Genomic DNA, 20,154 nt, shown 5'->3' on the forward strand with positions numbered 1-20,154 from the left:
CTTCCCACCTGGCTTAATACATCATCCTACACTGAAAATACACTCAATTAGAAAGTCCTCTTCCTCGTCCAACAGCTTTGTCTGTGCCAGGGACACTGGGTGTATTCCAGGAAAAGGAAAGGGGAGGAAGGGGAATGGGGACTATACAGATAATTAGGCCCAAAGAGAATCTGCTTGACTAATACCTGAGGTTCCCAGAGTAAATCTAGAAGCTCCTAGGTAGGAAATTTCCAAGCACAACTAACTCAAACTTGTGACATCTCCCAGGCAGATGGTGTTGTGTATGTAGGTCTCTGGTGGCATTGATAGTAGAGGAGGAGGTACTACAGACTTCGTGCACAGGACAGTGAAACCCAGGAGCTGAAGGATCTAGAATCCACTTATCAATTCTGTGACTTTAGATTGGTTTCTTTACCTCCTTTAATTCCCATTTCTTCATTTTTATAACTGAAGAACTTAACATCACCACTGCACAGAGATTATATTAATTCAAAGAGCTAATGCATCTATAGACCTTAGCAACCTGTCATAATGGTTTAGTAAGTGCTGTTTATTCTTAACTGTTATGTAGGAATTCCCAACATCTTATTTACTGAGAGTCTGTTTTTGTTGTTGTTGTTCTTAATTTTAGCTGTACTCACAAACATCTAGTCTATTCTGATTCGTGGGGTCCATGTAGGACAGAGTGGGATTGCTCCATAGGGGTTTCAATGTTGTACATTCTTATGGGAGTAGAAAGCCTCATTTTCCTTCTGCTGAATGGCTGATGGGTTTGAACCACTGACCTTGCAGTGCGCAACCCATCACTTAGACACTGCACCATCAGGTCTCAGTATTCTTAGCATTAGTGATTTTATTTTATTCTTTAATGCTGTATTATTGTCCAGGAGTTTTGTCGATGATTCTGTATAATCTGGCAAATGCTTTCCATTCTCTGAGACTTAATTCCCTTACCTGTCAAGTGAGGTGGTTGGAATGATGATCTTTAAAGACCTTTCCAGCTTGGTTATTAAGTTGTCGGCCTTTCTTCGGTGATGCATGTCAGGACTTTTGTCCAAGATAGAAACTCTGGCTTCGCAGCCCTTGACCTTCACCTTCCCAGGTCAGATTTCTGAACCGTTCAAGGTCCCTGATCATTTGATGGCTGTTAATGACTGATATCAGAGCCCTGGTGGTGCAGTGGTTAAACCCTTGACTGGTAACCAAAAGGCCAGCTGTTCAAACCTACCAGCTGTCGCTCACGAGAAACATGTGGCCATTGACGTCTGTAAAAGTGACAGCGGTGGAAACTGTAGAGGGAAGTGTTATTCTGCCCTGTAAGGCCAGTCTGAGCTGCACTGGACTGTAACAGGTCTAGTTTTGTTGTTTGTTTTCATGGGAGGTGTATGTTCCACGTTATGCTGACCTCGGTAGGAACTGTCCTTCACAACGAGCGTCTTCTATTCATTTTCATCTCCCTTTCTTTTCCCTCCCACCTGGCCTCCTGGGTCTGATATTTACAATATCCTTTTCATTAGAAAGCCGTCTATCCCACCCAGTAACTTTGTGTCAAAACCAACAGCCTTCAAATTTTATTATGACTGTTATTACAATTGTGGTTTCTCTTAACTGATTTTAAACCAAAATCTCTCTTGTATATTCAATCATCAAAACTGGTAAGGATTGTTTTAAAGAGTGGTGGGGATCCCCCAAACTCAGCTCCTTTCCCCTGTCCCCTCCCCACACCCCTCCCTTTACCCTTGGGGTGGTCCCAGAGGCATTGGTTAGTGACTGCCAGCATTCCACAAAGCCGCATGTGGAAACTGCTGGTCTAGAAAATTCCCGCTTTCATTTTTATCAGAGAAAAATACTGACCCCCCCCCATCTTCCATCTTTCTCTTTTGGGGCCACATAGAGCTGTATGACAAATGTTCTTATACCTCCCGTGACCGAGGCTGGGTCGTGGGCATCCACACCGTCAGTGACCAAGGCAGCAGAGACCCGCGCTACTTTTTCTCCCTGAAGACTGACCGGGCCCGGCAGATGACCACCATCAATGCCCTCCGCAGCTACCTCCCAGGCCAGTGGATCTACCTAGCTGCCACCTACAATGGGCGACTGATGAAGCTCTACATGAATGGTGCCCAGGTGGCAACATCTGGGCAGCAAGTGGGCGGCATCTTCAGCCCCCTGACCCAGAAATGTAAAATGCTCCTGCTGGGGGGCAGTTACCAGAATCACAACTACCGGGGCTACGTTGGGCACTTCAGTCTCTGGAAGGTAGCCAGGACTCAGCGGGAGATCGTGTCTGACATGGAAACCCAGGGCCTCCACACTCCTCTACCTCAGCTCCTCCTCCAGGAGAACTGGGACAACGTGAAGCGCGCCTGGACCCCCCTGAAGGACGGCAGCAGCCCCCACGTGGAACTTAGCAACCCCCATGGCTTCCTGCTGGACACGAATTTGGAGCCCCCTCTGTGTGGGCAGACATTGTGTGACAACACGGAGGTCATTGACAACTACAACCGGCTCCCACGTTTCCGTCAGCCCAAGGTGGTGCGCTACCGCGTGGTCAACCTCCTCAACGACGCCCACGAGAACCCGACGGTGAGCCGCCAGCAGATCGACTTTCAGCACCAGCAGCTGGCCGAGGCCTTCCAGCACCACAACATCTCCTGGGACCTGGAGGTGCTGGAGGTGAGCAACACCTCCCTCCGCTGCCGCCTCATCCTGGCCAACTGCGACATCAGCAAGATCGGGGATGAGAACTGTGACCCCGAGTGCAACCACACGCTGACCGGGCACGACGGCGGGGACTGCCGCTTCCTTCGCTACCCTGCCTTCATGACGAAGCAGCAGAACGGGGTGTGTGACGCGGACTGCAACTATGAGCGCTTCAACTTTGATGGTGGCGAGTGCTGCGACCCCGACATCACGGATGTCACCAAGACCTGCTTTGACCCAGACTCTCCACACAGGTAAGGCCCTGGTGCGCAGATGATGTCCAGCTGAGAGCAGCTCCCCCTGGTGACCGTCGTTCCCCGCCCCCCTGTTTCATAAGCAAAGCAAGTGAGGCCCAAAGCAGTCAAGGGATTTTCTGGTTGCAATTCACAGGCGAGCTTAGTGACAGAGACAGGTCTGTTGCTCCGGTCATCGTGGGGACTGTGGGCAAGCACGCTTTAATACCAGGTCTCTCTTGAGTGCTGCTGTGGGCTGATGAAGAAGCCTTGGAGCCCTGCCTTCTCAATGAGCTCAAATACGAAAGTGGGTGGGATGAACGGAACACAAAGAGTGAGTGATTACAGTGGGGGGGATTATGGTCGCCCTTAGGCACTCGTGACTCTTTAAATTAGTTAGATTCAAATTTGAAAGCTAGAGCTACCGGTCAGAGAGTAGGAGAGAACATTTTCATCATCACAGAACATTCTATTGCCCTGCTAAGGAATGGCTGCTGGAGTAAGATAACCCGAGTTCAGATCCCAAAGCGGCTCATCGCTTGCTTTGTGACCTCAATGAGCCTCAAGTGTCACTGCTGCCAAAGGAGACTAGTAAGGGTTCCTCCTTTGCCGAGGTGCAGAGAGGATACTTTGAAAGGAGCAGATGAAGCACAGTCTTTCACAGTTACTGGCACGTCATGGCCTCTCAGATCGGTGCTATTTGTCATGGCTCATTCCATGAATGGTGGGTGGGAAGGTGCTCTCTTTAAAGGAGAGCAAAGAAAAGGTGGTTAACCCACACTTCCAATATTTCAGGGAAGACTTCTGTGAAAGAACTGGCATTTGAGCGAGACCGTCATGAAAACTATAATCTAGACATCAGAGATCCGTTGGGGGGTGGGGGTGCGGGGGCACAGCAAGTAGAGGGAATTGCATTTACTACCGAGAAGGGGATGAAACAGGGGCTGTCTAATGCCTCACTGAGCCTCTCCCACAGGCTCTCAGTTGCCACCAGCAACCCTAGTGGGACCCCTAAAGGTGAACCTGTGGATGACCTTTATTGACAGGAGACCTACAGGAGCTAGTTCCGAGCCAGGGAGGCAGTCAGTGCCTACTCTTGTGTTTTCCAGACTCATGCTGGACTTTTCTGCTCTGTCCAGCACGCAGGACCCTGGACTTGCTGATGGCACATTTGCCGACCTCGGCAGGTTTTCTGCTGACTTCTCTCTTTGTGTGTCTCTCTCAAAAGAACAAGGGCCTCCCATCCACAGGCAAAATACCTATGTGCAAAGGAATGATGATGCTGGCAGGAGAATGTCGTGCCTGGCCGCAAGCCAGAATGCACGTCAGCACAGCCTCCCGGCACCAGCCTAGCGCCTGGACTCTCACCTTGGCTCGGAGACTTGAGCAGGCCATGCGAGGAGAGGCTGTGGTGTGTGGCCAGTCGCTGCCAGGTCATGATGCACTTTCCTCTCTGCTCTCGTCTGGACCAGAGCTTGGCAAGGGTGACAAGACAGGGGCTCACATTTGTATTTGACAGATGGTAGACATCGAGAGCCTTTGAGAGTGAAATGACTCCACCAAGGTCACGGGTGAGGAAAGTCATTAGGCTAAAGCACAAGTGCCAGCCTTCCAAGATCAGTGCAGTGGGCGCTCCACTGAGCTAGACTTCCAGGACGGACCTGTGTGCCCAAGCATCATAAGGTGGAGCAAGGGGCAGGGCTGTCCAGAGCTGGGAGTCACTTATCCACTTGTCCAGTCATTTATTCATTCATTCCTGCAACAATATTTTTTTCAGTTTGTTCAGCACATGCTGGGTGCCAGGATGGTGGGTGCCTTATTTTACTGTTTACTTAAGTTACACTTCAAAAAAAAGGGGGATCATTGCTGAGTTACTACGCTTGTCTTATTTCAGGAAGAAAACCTATGATCCAGGAAGGTGAAGGAACTTGCCCAAGATCACCCTAATAAATAGAGACCTGGGAACTCAGGTCTACTGACTCTATAGTTCCCACAGGACAGGAGATACTTATTAGGAATACGTAAAATGAGGCAGAATTACATGCCATGGTGATGGGCAAGGTGACTTCGTTAAAGTCTTGAGAATCAAACCTGCTGAGTAGCATGTCAAGATGCAGGGCAGCTGACCCCTCTGAGTGCTGTGATGTTGTGGAGGGGGCCTGGGCCCACAGGGGCCACAACCCAGGAGGCCCTGTCTGTCAGCTGCCTTTAACTAAGTCACAGGGCTGCTGTGCCCAGGGTTTCTGTGGGGTGCCATGTGCCAGTATGGCGACAGTTCCCGCTCGGGCCTGCTTGTTTGCTGGCTGGGAAAGCTGTGTGGTGGGGTAAGCCCCAGGAGACAATGTGCGCTCTCCTGGTGGCATGGAGTTATTGGGTCCTAGCCAAACTGATGCTGCTTTGCTCAGAGAGAAACCTGTAGAAGTTTGCAGAGAACTATGATCTCCTTTGTGACTTTTAACAACAAGAAGAAAAGAAAGAAAGAAGGGAGAGAGGGAGAGAGGGAGGAGTGAGGGAAGAAAGGACGCCTTCTGTAACGGAAGCATGGAAAACAGATTGACTTTGTCGAGGTGATCTGTTTTCCCCCAGTGTCTAGCAAAGAGCATCATGGGTGAGTGCAAAGCAGGGCCCTCAGTGCACTGCATGGACACCGTGGCTTACCCACCATTGCTCTCTGCAGAGTAGGGTCTCAGAGGTAGAGCCAGCTCCAAGGCCCCTCACAAATGGTGAGTTGTAAATGAGTAGGGGGCCTTCCTTCTCCCCTGGGGCACTTTCTTCTCTGTCTCTCTTCTTGCCCTTTCTTTCATTCACCCCTATTTCCTGCTTTCAACACTCCTTCCCCCATTCCTTCCTTCTTTCCTTCCTTCTTTGTCTTCTCCATTTCCCCCTCTTCTTTCTGTAATTCTCTGCAATTCTAATGAGTCAAGACAATATTGAAATACCACGTTTTAAGCCTTCTATGGTTAAAAAGCTAGTTTTGTTTTTTGTCATTGTTATTTCTTTCCTATGCATTGCAAAACCAATGCTTCCATAGTGTCTAATGAAAGGAATCAATAACAAATGAAGAGTCTCGGAGGTGGTGCAGCAGTGTCAGCCTGGCACAGATTTTTCTAAATTATCGCTCTCTGTGTTCGTGTGCTCATGTACTAGTGAGAAACAAAGCGTGGACTGCTTACTTCGGGGATCACCGAATTCATTAATTCCGACCCTTTGTATGGAGCAGTGCCCTTGAGTATAAGAAGATCCCCCAGCAATGCAGCAGGGCACATGGGCATGGGAGAAGGGGTGCTTCGTGCACCACGTTGAAACTCTTACTCTTTACTCAATCGTCCTTGCACCTCTGAGCCTATATTTTCGGGAGTGCTTGTTCTACAGGAACATATCCAATCTCAGCACAGGGGGTGCAGCAAAGCTCCAAAGAATGTGAATTGTCGTAACTGGAGACATCTTCACAGACTCGGGTCTCAAGTGAGGAGGCAGCTCTGGGTTTGTGAACCCAGTCTGTTGCATTAAACAGTTTCCCACCGGTGTCCCAGGGGTCTCTCAGCCACGGACATCTGCCCTCTTGCCAGCACTGATGCCAATGGCAGAGACTGTAGCAGAGACCCCTAGCATTGATATCAAAGGTAGCGTTGATACCTTTGAGGATGAAAACTGCTCAGCTTAGCTTTTTGCCAGTGGCTTATTCTAGGTCACTTTAGGTAACCGTCTGGCTACTTAGTTCAAGAGGAATGTGTTGTACATCTGCTCGCTTTTCTGCTATGCACTGAGGGCTGCAGCTCTCACATTGGACTTGGTCCGCCATGGAGGGATTTCCACTTTCGTAGGGGAATCACAGACGAACATCGGAAACTCTGGTCTGTGGTTTTCGAGGCTCAGAGTGGGAGAGGATAGGAAAAAAGAAGTCAAGTCTCCCTGAGGAGGTCAGATTGAGTTAGACACTTTGGGAGATGGAGTAGCAGACTGCATCGGTGAGGGGTCTGGCAGGAAATAGAGGCAGCTTCAAATGGAATCACTTAAAATTTAAGGAGGGTCTCTTTACAATGGAGTAGCAAGGTTCAGGGCAACCAGCTGGGTGATAGTCTATTCCAGCGTCAGCAACAGTGAAGAGCCATGGATATCCTGGACTTGTAGGGATAAGAGGGAGTGGTTCTGGAATCCAATGAGAGGGGTTGTGTAGAGAGGGTTTGCTGGCAGGAACTGTGACACTCATTAGAGGAGAGCAGCCAGCCTACAACCAAGAGAGTGAATCCCATGTTATCACTCACTCTGCCTTCTGATATCCTGCCAGTGTTTCTAATGGGATAAACCAAGGTGGATGGTGTGGCAACTTATAGAAGCCTCCTCCTCCAGTGCAGAGCAGGCTGGAGGGAGGTAAAGAGTGGATCTGGAGGGGAAAACAGGACTTGCCTAGAATACAGAGAAAGCCGTCCCAAGCAGAGTGTGCAGCATAAGCATAGGGAGTGAGAAGGTGAGGGCAGACCATGCACAGGGAATCAGGAATTGCTCAGCGACTGAGATTCAAATGAGCAGGACTCAACTTACCTGTGGAAGACTCTGATGTAGGGCTACATTTCTCTCCTTCCATTCTTTCTTTTCGCCCTCTTTTTTTCTCTCCCCCCCCCCCCAACTCATATTTTTTTTTCCCTTTCTCCTCTCAATAAATACTTGTTGTACCCTCCCTCTTGTGCCCTTTGGAGCTCACCATCTGGTGAGCAAAACAAACAAGTCCATATGTCCCTGAAATCTTGGTGAGGAAGAAAGACCCACAGTGCCACGCGAGAGGAGCGGTCTGGGCTGGCAGTAAATTCTATAAGGCTGACCAGTTAGAAAAAGATATTCCAGGGAACTTTGGTCATTCCCTGGAAAGATGGGGATGAGTCAGATAGCCAGAACTTCAGCTGCAGCCACTCGTGATGTCCACTTATAAGTTAAAGGTGTATCTCATGCTTGTTTGTAAATTAAGAGGGACATCTGAATGTAAATAGAAGCCTTTAGGAAATATGGGTACCCGTGAACCTCTAAGTCACCCACTGTGAAAGGATATTGCCTCAACTCACCAAGCTCCTGCTTGGATACTTCTCCAAATGATGAGTTCTGACATTGTTGAGTGAACTTCACCTTTGCCCCCAAGTATCTATTCATATCACTTAGAGTGGATGGGCGTGGGGGTGGCGGTAGGGCAGGTAGGGTGGAGATATTTCCTCAACATACTTCTTATCATAGGAAGATGTTTTCTTTTTGTAAACTTGTTTCTAATGGAACAAGGGATTCCCTTGAGGCCAAACTAATATTGTAGACCCAAGTTAACTTACTGGAAGTTTTGTTTTTTTGTTTGGGGGGGGGGGCTGGCGAGGGGGTGTGGCTATAAATGAAGCTTGATCCCTCTGCTAGCAAACGCTAACCCTTCGGGTCATTACATGGTTTCTCTTCATTCATTGGGGTTCCCCACTTATCTGGGGATGACCTCATGGCATGTGTGCTTCCTAATCCCCTGGTTTCTTCTAAGTCTGGAAAAGATGCACGGTATTATGAACTGTTTAATTGGATATGAGTGGTTGATTAGCCCATCCCCAGTTGCCACAGATGAAGAAACTAAGCTCCAAGGGAAGGGGAGCCACTGACTCAGGTTACAGAATGAAAACGGGGCTGAGAGGAGACATGGGAACTAGTTCTGGGCTATTTCTACCTGGGAACTAGTCCTGGGCTATTTCTACCATTTGGCATTGCCTTGATTCTAATGGGATAAACCATGGTGGCGGTGGTGTTGCTGAGTGCCAACAAGTTAGTTCCAACTTCCAGTCACTGTGTACAGCAGAACAAAATACTGCTTGGGCCTCTGCTATAGTCACGATTGTTGCTATGTTTGAATCTTTTGTTGTAGCTACTATGTCAATCCACCTTGTGAAGGGTCTTTCTCTTTTTTATTTTGACCAAGCACATAAAACAGAAAGAAAACCCACGGCCATTAAGTGGATTCTAACTGACATCAACGCTACGCGAGTGGATTCTAACTCACAGCAGCGCTACGCAGGACAGAGTAGCACTGCTTCTTAGGGTTTCTGAGGTTGCCCCTCTTTATGGGAGCAGGCCGCTTTCACCTTCTGCAGTGGAGCAGCCAGGGGGTGTGAACTGCTGACTGCTTAGCAGCCTGGTTCGTAACCCACCCCACCCAAAGTGCTCCTTGTTTTACCACTCACCAACCCACTCACTGCCATCAAGTTGATGCCAACTAATAGTGACACAATAGGGCAGCACTGCCCCGTGGATTTCCAAGGCTATACCTCTTTATGGGAGCAGAAAGACATGTCTTTCTTGTGAGGAGCAGCTGTTCATTTTGAATGGATGGCTTTGTTTTTAGCAGTCAGCGCATCACCCACCACCCCTACCAGGGCTCCATTACCCAGCATAGAAGCTGGAACTTTGGGATTTGAAAAAGTCGCAAGCCAATATGGTCATGTTCTTACCGATCATCTATCTTTTGTTATACATTTTGTGATAATGCCTGTGGGGATTCAAGTTATAATCTCTGGTGTTTGTATTTTGAAGTTTATTGACATAGTCCTGTCGCGATTCAAGAGGCCAGGAGCCAGATGGGTAATTTCCCAGTGTACCATGGAAACTGCAGAAAGCTCACCCGAGCTCTCAGGAAAGTCAGGGTAGCTGTGGTTTGGAGGAGTTAGGACAGGTTTGCCGGGGGAGGAGATACACCATTTCTGTCTGGAACGCGTAATGATAGAAAAGGGTTCGGTGGGCAGATGAGACTGATGGTGTGAAAGGAGTCCAGGGATTAGAGGTGGAGACGTGTTGGTGGGGGGGCGGGGGTTGTGAGAAAGAGGTGAATCCACTTGGCATGGCGACTCATTCTTCCCTATTATGGAATCAGTTTCCAACTCATGGTAACCCCCTTGCCCAACGTGGTGCCGCACGACCCAGTCGTGCCCTGTCCCTGTGATTGTTTGCAGATCAGACCACTATGATCAGTAGTGTCTCCCTTGGCTGATGGGCTGAAATGGATCACCAGACTTTCCTTCCGAGTTCATCACAGTCTTTAACCTGTGCTGGAGCCTGTTCAGCCAACAGTACCACACAATCCTCCCCGGAGAAATGGTGGATATGAGCTCAAGCTAAACCCCCTGCCCTCCCACTCACAGCTGGCCTGGGTGGGGTTTCTGGGGCTGTCCATCTTGAGGGGAGCAGACAGCCTCATCATTTTGCACGTGGGGCAGGGGAAAGAGGGCGGACTCCTTATTTGAGGACCCAGCTTCAGCTAAGGGTGATGGGATCCTGGGACACATCCCTACTGTCACTATGCCACTGAGAAATAAGGGGGGAGAATGTGGAAAAGGCAAATGATGCAGTACCTATCTATTTCCCCAGAATTAAAGGAAGAAAGGAAGTCAAGGGGCTGGGATTCTATCCCTGACGCTGCAGCTTCTTAGCGAGCGTCTTGCTCAAGTCTCCTCGGCTATCTGTGCTTCCCTTTCCACATCTCTGGAAAGGGACAGGAACAATATCTGACGTCCTGCATCCCACGATTGCCACGAGGGGCACATCAAATAGCATCTCAGAACGAGTTCTGGGAAGAGCTGACCAGCCTCCAAATGAAAGGGAGTGCTGTTATTTTTCGGGTAGCTTTTGTTCGTTCTTTTCCAGTAACCATGTAAAATAAATTGCATGGAATTTTACAATCAGAATATCAGCATTTATTTAACGTGACTAATATTCATTAAAGCAATAACAGGAGGCAGGTCTGGTGTAGTGGAAAAAGTATGCAGGTTGGAGACTGACCAGGGTTTGAATCTTGGCTCCACTGTTCTCGTGAGCTGTCTGACCTTGGCACGCTTCTCAATAGGAGTTTCTAGTTTCTCCTGTCTGTAAAAAGTGGGTGCTAACAGCCTGCCTGTGGCATGTGATGAAACTGCACTGGAGTCGTCTGCATGCAACACCCATTAGAGGGCCTGGCACCGAGTAGGTGCTGGGGGAAACTTGGCCCCCTTCTCTTATGGCCCACCGATGCCCTCTGCGCTCCGTCAGCATTGGTTTGCCATGAATGCCTGCCTTGCAGCTCACAGAACGGTCCTGGACGAAACAGCGGTGTACAACAGGCGGGCCTTGGCCCAGATTGTGTTCATTCTTAAAATACTGAGTCTTTTCTTTTCTTTCAGGACTGGCCACAGAGTTGGTATTTTTAAATAAGGACCACATAACTTACCTCAAACTCATTGTGTTTGCAAACTAGTTTATTTTGAAAATGACCCAACTGTCGATGTGAGCAAACATATTGCCACACAGAACAAACCCAGGCAACGTTGGGATTGGTCAAACTGCGTGCTGTGGCAGTTCGGTTGAAGTCTTTAGATTTTTTTTTTTTTTGACCATCCCCATTCCACTATTGCACACTTGCTGAAGTGAGCAGAGATGCACAAATGCATATATTCAGGGACACTTGTGCAGGGGCTACCATTTTCTTTTGATTTACTACCCTGTTTCCCTGAAAATAAAACAGTGTCATATTAATTTTTGCTCCCAAAGATGCACTAGGTCTTATTTTCAGGGGGTGTCATTTTTCCATGAAGAAAAATACGGTACACATTTATTGTTTATTGTTTTATTAAAAGAGACCTCACACTTCCTGTCTGCCCTGGCTATGCTGCGGCCAACAGTGAGCTGCACGGTGGCACCCACCGCTATGGTCCAGAGCCCAGATTTAAGGTAGCTTCGGGGGGCCTTGTTTTTGGCGGGATGCCTTATATTTCAGCGAGAGGCATGGGGGGTGTCTTACTTTTGGGGAAACACGGTATGTGTTTCCTTCATGCTTTTTTTTGGGAACAGAACTATTCACCTTTCCTCCCAGGTCCCGTGGGTGACCCTTAGGCACATGAGAGTTTGGTCTTTGAGAGCTGAATATGGGAAAGAAGGAAGCACAAGAGAACAACTTGGGTCCCTAGAGATGAGGTTGAGAAGGGACTCCGAATAATGACCCCTCAGGAGCAATGTGTGTGCTTGGGGTGGGAGTGGGGGTGGGGGTGTAGAGGGTGGGTCTGGGCAGTCCAGTAAATAAATAAGAATACCAGTTGTGGAAACATTTGGAGCTTAATTAAATTAAGTCACTTAGCAGTTGTGTGATCTTGTCCGAGTCTCTTCCTTTCCCGCCTTTGAAAAAGTCAGAGAAGAAAGGAGCACAGCCCACTGCAGCAGGTGGTTTAGAGCATTCCGTGGGATGCTACATGGTCAGCCCTTCAGCACACAGTGAACACTCTGGATAAACACTGTGATTGTCATTTGGGGTTTCCCATCTCAGGGACATCTTCTGTCCTCTCCCCTGATTCCTAAAACCATTAACTAAAGCAAACTCGTTTGCCTTGTATACCATGTTGCCTGATAAAGACTCTACAGGACAGAGTACAATTGACAGCGGGTTTCCAAAACTGGAATCTGTAAGAAGCTGACCACCACATTTTTCTCCGGCCCTAATTCATCCATTGCTATTGAGTTGGTCCTGACTCCTAATGACCCCAGAGGCATTGGAGAACTGCTTCCCAGGGTTATAACCAGGGCAGGTGGCTTCATCTTTTTCCTGCAGAGCAGCTGGTTGGTTTGAACTTCGTCCTTGTAGTTAGCACTCCAGCGCTTACCTGACATTGTCACTAGCTCCTCCCCATTGGGAAGCACCTCACCGGAGGGAGCATCAGACCTGGAGTGGATGTCAGAGACTGCATCATCCCTCTGGACTACCAAGGGCCTTCTGTTAGGTGGGCTTCCCCAGGTCCCACTGACTAAAAGATTCCTTTTATTCTGAACTCTGCCTTTGTTAAATGCTAATTTCTTCATCTTCCCGGGAGATAAAGAACATGACAGGACACGCTATGTTAATGCAAGTCCACTGAGAATGAGGACATGTCTGGGACCCTGGGTTGGGGCTGGCGAGGGTCACATATGTCACCAAGAAGGAAATGGAACCCTGGCTTGTGCCATGCCTCGTCAGGGCCACCCTGAGCAGGGTCAGAGGCATTGTGACGCAGCCCACTCGGGATTCTTGTCATGCCGTTGTCTGTTTGGTGTCTACAGATAAAAGTTGGGGCCCCTTTGTGGGGATCCCCGAGGGAGCCCACCTCCCAAAGTGCTAGGATCTTAGGGATGGACTCCCTCATGTGTCTTCTAGTTGTGTATTTCCCAGGGCCCTGTCCAGAGCCCCAACAGGAGGCAACGGGTTTTTCCACCACTGGGTTTGGCCTATTCAGCACTCTGGTTTTACTCTCTCCGTCCACTGGTGACACTGACTTCTCCTGACAGCCTCGGCACTCGGTCAGCTGCCCTTCCAGGTTAGGAGACAAAGGGTGGGGGGGCGGGGAGTGAGGGGGCAGCAAGGATGGAAGCGTCTGGCAACAGTACATTTTGTTTAAGTGAACTATCGTTCCCCAAATTGAGGACCGCTCAGCTTGTACCAGCAAACTCACAGCTGGGTAGTTTTCCACCTTTGCAGAGGGAACCTCCACACCTCCACTCTCACTTTCTGTGTGTGAATAAAGTCCGTACTGCTCACAGCTTTGTTTGCAGAAGTCTAACCGGTTCCTTTTTATTTATTTATTTTTTTGGAGGGGCATTTCCTGTCTTTCTCCTGCCTCTGGTTCTCCTTCATTGTCTTTGTCAAGGTCTAGGCTGTTTGGGGTGGTCTGATGGTGTAGGGTGGCTGATGGTCTTTGTCTTCCAGCCCTTTGTACATTCAGACAAACAGCTGTGTGGCTCTTAGCTGTGGGCTAGACTTCTGACTACTGAACTAGTTTTCTAGCCACCGAAGCCAGTGGTGAGTACATGTTAAGAGAAGCCTGGCATGTCTAAGCAGGGGAGGGTGGGAGAGAGACTGGCGGGAGAGCCCTTTCTTAGGACGATCCACAGGAAAAGAGGGAAAACAAACCAACTGATCCCACAATACGCATGTGGCTTGGCAGACCCCTAGGTTCTGACAGTCACTGCTTGGCTGATGGGAGGGAAGTTAACTTCTCTTGCCTCCAGTTGTCAATGAAACAATTCTAGGTTTTGTTCCTAAACTGACATTCTCAAATCAGGGACTGTGATTCTCATATCAGGCTTGCTGCTTCTTGAGCTAAAATATGGATGGAGGACTTAGTATTTAAACGTTATAAATAATGCCATGCCCTGACACTGACTGAGGACACCAGAGAAATAAGAGACAGTCGTTGTCTCCAAGGAATGTCCTGGGTACTTTCCCTAATTGGGTATGATGTGATTGGCGAAGCAAAGGAGAGATGGTATAACAAGTTGAAGAAATCTTACATTACTCAGTCTCAACAACGGCCCGGCCCGGTGGTGGTGCCCTACACTTGGGCGGTCGGCATGGCTGCTGTTTTATTTCCCTTAAGGCCCCGAATGGGGCATCAGCTTTCCAAGAATCGATTTGTATTTCATTCTACTTTCAGCAGCCTGAGAAACGATGTCATGCTTTCCAGCACTCTTTCTCCATACATGAACTCTCGGATGGTCACAGGACTCTTTGAGAGCTGGGTTTTTTTAACATCAGAAGAGACAAAACCTTGGAAAAGTGACTAAATTCATTCAAGATCATCTAGAGATGTCCATTAATGCTGTATCAACGGTACAGTCTTCCTTTGGATAAGTCTAAAATTTGCCCAAGATTCAGTGACTAGCTAACTAAAATCCAGGCAATACCATTCTGACCCATGAGTTGTGAAGCTTGATTTATCCTTACCAACCTTAACATTATTTATCTGGTCTTCACATCAGCTGTATGGTTTATATAGCTATAAAACACACACAATAGAGTTAAACCACAGGTTGTTGATGTACCAGTTCTACCTAGAATGTTGTGGCTACTACAAGCTACAAGAGATGTGCTTTATCTTTATGTATTTGTGCTTCGAGTATAAGAGAAACCACGGGGCTGTCATTGAGTTGTGTATATTCTGCTCAAGGTGGTTGGCTGTATTATGTATCCATTGTGGTTTTGATTTTCCAAGAAGGACATTAGGTGGCAGGAAGAGAAAGCTTCGGGCCTTGGAACGGCATGGTTTAGCTATGAATGTGGGAGCTTGACATGAGATTCTCTCATCACTGCCCTGGGACTTATGAGTGTGCCCACATTTCTTATTTAGCAAGGGATTCCACACATCTGACAGGCTGCCCTGAGAATCAGTAAACTCTTAATCCCTGGGGCTACACAAATTGAGGGGAGGTCTTGGAGAGGCACTTGTTTATCCAGACCTCTCTGTGTGTGTGCACCTACTATGTGCTCCAACAATACATAGTGCAGAAAATAGGTATGATTCTGCCATCTAGACATTTCAGACAGAAAGATAAGGAACTAGTTATGTAAGTGTTATTGCGGAGAATTCCAGAGTGCTAGAAGAACAGAGAAAGCAGGTATGTGACATAGACATATGGAATCAAAGCTCCTTTTAGATGGAGTACTGGAGGATGCCCTGTGAACCAAGTGCATGCAGCTGAACAGTTCGTCTGCTACCCAGCAATGTCTAAAAGCCTTTTTCATGAAGGCAAATGAGAAAAATGGAAGCAGAGAACGGGGTGATTACTAAAGTAAAGTGTATTCATTTTAAAGCAGTATGCCTTAGATTGAAATTAATTGATTCTTTCCTTACTGCAGTATCTTTAATTTTATGATATAGGGGGTGTAATAAATAGTGTTGGGTCCTTCCCGTTGGATGGCTTGTTTATTCATTAAAATTAAATGTTGGCACTCACTTCTACTTTGATTAAAAATATATGTCCAAATGTTTGACACCTCTTCTACTGGTCCACTCTGCCCCTTCAAAGCAATGTCTTCTCCTCTGATTCAAATCCCTAGGATCTGCAGTCTCATCCATCTCCTAGTCCCAACACTGGGCCAGCATTACCTCCTATCCCCCTGAGAACTTGCCTTTCCTGGAGGTTAATCTTCTAGGCAAACCACTGCAGGACACAATCCAGGGAGACATTTTTTTTTCTGGGCCTAGGGTTTAGGGACTTCATAAAGAAGACTTTGATGTCTAATATCCCCGCTAGACAGTAAATTCTCCAATAACCCTATTCAGAATCTAGACCCATCATTGCAGCTCCTTTGGTGTACACCTCCACTCAGCCTCAAATTATGCTCCACACCTGAGTTTTTCTACCTAGATATTTTCATTTGTACTCTGTGTTCTGCAATCCACGGTCACTACCTTTTTCCTTACTTTATTCTTCCTTTAGTCCACCTTCCCAGTTCTCCCACACTAGATTTTTTGTTTTGCTTTGTTTCGAATGCATGTCATATACTTTTGTTTTCCCCTCTAAAACCAGAGAGCTTCTGCTTAGAGCTTTCGTGACACTGTTTGTTCCCCAGAACCTGGTATAAAATGCCCTCCCTGATGTGGCTTAATGACTGCTGTAGCCTCATTTTGCGAAGGTTCTCACCTGTTTCCACCTCTGCCACTGGACCAAAAGACTTGCGGTTTCTTGTTCTTCTCATATTCTTTTAGGTTTGGGAGTTTGTCAGAGCTTCTACCATTTTCCTTTCTCCTGCTCTTGGTCCAATGCCCAAACAAAATGTGTTCTTTCTGTAGAAACCTCAGTGATGCCTTACCCACTTCCAGGGGGGTAAAAGTCATGGCTATTCTCCCCTCACATTTAGGATCCCTTCTATCATAGCACATCCTATGACAAGACAAGATTAATGGTAAAAGATATGAGTCTTAGTATTGACCAGACTAAGGCCTTTATCCCAACTCTGACACCGACACTGGGGTGGCGTGGGTGTCAGGTTCTTGCAAAAGTGTAATTGTGAATACGCATGCATACCTCCTTGTATTTTTTTGCAAATGTTTAAAGAGATGGTATTTTTATTGTACTTCATCAGTGTCACTGTGTAGTAAACTGTCACCAAGTTGTGATAATTATTATTATCACATTATATCATGGTAAGTTTACTACCTGCTTTTTTTTCTTCATAAACCTGGGAAGTCCTTGATAATGAAATTGTTTCTTTTGCATATTTACCCCAGTTTCTTAGTTAAAGCCTGGCATGTGGTGGAATCTTCATAAATGTTGACAAATGAAAGAAGAAAAATATTAATGAATGATTTATTGGAGACCAGTTAGTTGAATGAAAAAAAGTTCAAATTTTTAATTGATTCTTAATGGGTGCTATTACATCTTTTTTAGACTGTGAATCAAACTTCCACACATAGCTATTATTTTAGAAACCAGTAATTCAGGATTTCAGGAAATTCATAAACCCCCCAAAGATGTTTCTTTTCCTAGGTCTCTTTTTACGGACATGAGAGGTCGATCTAAGTATTTCTGATGATGAAACAAGGCAAGAGCATAAAGTCCAGATCACTTGGGTCCTTCGGCTAAAGTACCAGATCCGGGTTTTAGAACCGATCACAGCGTGGAGGAAGAGTGTGGTTGGCAAGAGGGATCTGGGTGCAATAAACATTCTGAGGTTTTTCTCGCTTAATGACTTGCCTTCAGTGGCTTTGATCTTTATATTTGATAATTATTTTCAAATGGTCTAGTGTTTCTGAAAATGGAGTTGTATGTAGTTCAGGGATTGGAGACCCTCCTTTAGACTCACAGGCTGAAATCAGAATTTGGAAATGGGCAATGCTACAAGGCTTGCTCTGTTGGTTGGAGAAGTAGAACATGCTCGGTGATATGTCCAGTGATGGGAAGAGTCAGGCATTCACTGTTGGGATTGGAGCTCAAGATATCTATAGATATATAGATATTGAGCCCTAAAACTAGTTTCTCCTGACTCCACAAGCAAGCTAAACAATGAATTATGCATTGTAGAGACTTTTTCATGCCCCGGGCAGTCACTCTTAGAAGCTCTGCACCCTCCTTTGCAGGTTATACATCACGTTCATGTTCCAGATGAGAAAATGGGGGTCCAGACAGACTGAGTATGTGACCCCGGTTGCAGGGCAACTTAGTGGAAGGAGTTGGTGAGCCCTGGCCCTTCTCCCTCTTCAAATGTTCCTTTTGCTGTCGCGCTGTGCTGACTTTTCCCTTCGCCTGACACAACGTCCAGCATCCTCTAGCCTTCAGTGACCACGGTTCAGCTCAGACCAACCCCGACTGAGGCGGAACGGACAGGAGTCCATCAAGAGCTTAGGGAATAAAGCTTTCTTTCCATGGCCCATCTCGGAGCTCCTCACAGAGATCACTCTGCATCTGGGGGCACATTCAAAAGTGATCTGCTTTCGATGGGACTCGGGGCTGCAACTGGTCAAGATGTTGACCCGAACTCACTGTGTAAATCCCCTGATCCACCTTCCTTCAAATGGGACAGCCCCTGTAGTGAGCCTCTAGAGCTGAAGAAGCTCAAGCCTTCCCACACTCCCCCCCCCACGTCCCCCACGCCACCCCCCCCACCCACCCCCACCCCCGGTGATTTCATTTAAGAGATTGGTGGTGGTGGTGATTTTGCATTATGAATGTAGTTCGCTTTTGCTTCTCTTTCAATAAAACAGGCCCCAACAGCCCTCTCATTCAGATCACTGCCGATTGTACCATCTCAGGCGGGTGCATTTAGGAAGTATGTTGTTGGCACTCTCGAGCGAGGGAGATGCATAAAGAAAATATTCTAATGACAGTTGAGTTGAAAGAGCTTTGATCTTCCTCCAGAACTGCACTCATACCTTTGAAATGCAGTTCTGGCAGATGGGGTAAAGTTGGGGCGCCTTGGCACTCTGCAGTTGGGCCCCCTGAAACAGACATTCCAGGAGACCGGTAACTTTTACAGTGGGTTTTCAGGTGCTGCTCTTGTTTCACAGGAAGAATCTAAATTAGGAGGAAATGTTGAAATCGAGTCCACCATTTCCCAAACTGTGTTGCTTATTTGGGTATTTGATATTTGGCGAAGGCAGAGGGAGGGAGGGTTGTGGTCACACTCGTTAGAGAGACATTCGTATGCTATCTGCTGTACTCCTGTTCGGCAATTAAAAATATATCTGTGTACATGTATATACACACCCATCTAACCTTGTTTAACCTGCACGTCCTAAACCTATTTGGCTTGGAAATGCTTCTCCTTTAAATATGCTTCTGCATCTTGTGGATTTCATGTAAATCATGATGTAGAAAACCCTGATCTAGTACACAAGCTCATGGAACAGATGAGGGCCCTGGGCTACAGAGCGAGTAGTGGGGAAAGCTTAGGAATTCACACAGTGCCGATTCTGCACCCGGGCATACAATCCAGGAGGTATGGGGGGGGGGGGAGCTGCTGCACTTCCCATTCCTATATTGCCAAACTATGTATCCCTGTGGGGAGCCATGTTCCCCGGAAGAGAGAGGCTTTCTGAATTGCTACCAAAAAGACTGCCGTGCACAGACAGGCTCGGCCTTTCTATGCTTCTCGTGTGTTATGTGATCTTCGGCAAATCATTTTACTTCCTTGAGCCCTGGATTTCCTCTTCTGTAAACCCATCCTGCTTTGAGTTTAAACAAGAGAGGTGCTCTCAAGCGCTAACTGCCAGTCAGTGCTGGCTCTTTTCCTTGGGTGGGGGGTGGGGGGAGTCTTAGAAGACACAGAAATCATAAAGGCTTAGAATCCCCCTCCCAGGAGCTCACAGCCTCTGTGGAGTGCAGATGCGCCCACAGTGCCGGTAACAGGGGCAAGGTGAAAGCACAAAGCAGAGTGATCGTGTGAAGTAGAGACACAGAGGCGGGAGAGATCCTGTTCAGTTAGAAAAGACCACGGTGATGTTGGTGCTGCTAACTGCAATCATTGTAATAATATTCATGTGCTAACGAAGTCTTCAGCTGATGAGTGGGGGCCTCCCCGTGCCAGGCACGTTATCCGCACCACCTCCAACCTTCCTCCCAGCCCTGAGGGGTGAACACCCTCATCTCCGCTTTACAAGTGAGGGAGATTCGGATCCGATATGGACCACGCGTCAGCTGGCCTTTGGAGGGAGCGTGACGTTTTCTAAGGCTGCGATGCAGGAGGAGATATGGTCAGGCGGAGTAGAGATGTAATTGGATGTGCATATGGAATGGACATCATCTGGGGTGCAGACAGGGGGGAAATCAAACATTCGGAGGCTGAGGAAACCACGAAAACCTGAGTATTGGGGTGGCAGGCAGGGGGAGATGCTGGGTGGTAGGGAAAAACCCCTGTGATACTGGGTGGAGGGAGCCCCACAGAGGCAGAGGGTCAGTTCACCATGGGTCCATGGGAGGGGGGGGGTATGGGCAG

General features: G+C 47.6%; 1 protein-coding gene across 1 annotated transcript in view; it reads left to right on the forward strand.

The window, feature by feature from the left end:
• The window catches only part of PAPPA (pappalysin 1), a 238,737-nt gene that overhangs the window by 2,563 nt on the left and 216,020 nt on the right, over nt 1-20,154 (forward strand). The window contains exon 2 of the mRNA XM_013007231.2: nt 1,895-2,957. Coding sequence (XP_012862685.2) covers nt 1,895-2,957 — 1,063 coding nt within the window. The remainder of the gene's footprint in view (nt 1-1,894; nt 2,958-20,154) is intronic.

Source organism: Echinops telfairi, unplaced genomic scaffold, assembly GCF_000313985.2.
Source record: "Echinops telfairi isolate 266 unplaced genomic scaffold, ASM31398v2 ScPeMD7_7410;HRSCAF=8448, whole genome shotgun sequence".
NCBI lineage: Eukaryota > Metazoa > Chordata > Mammalia > Afrosoricida > Tenrecidae > Echinops > Echinops telfairi.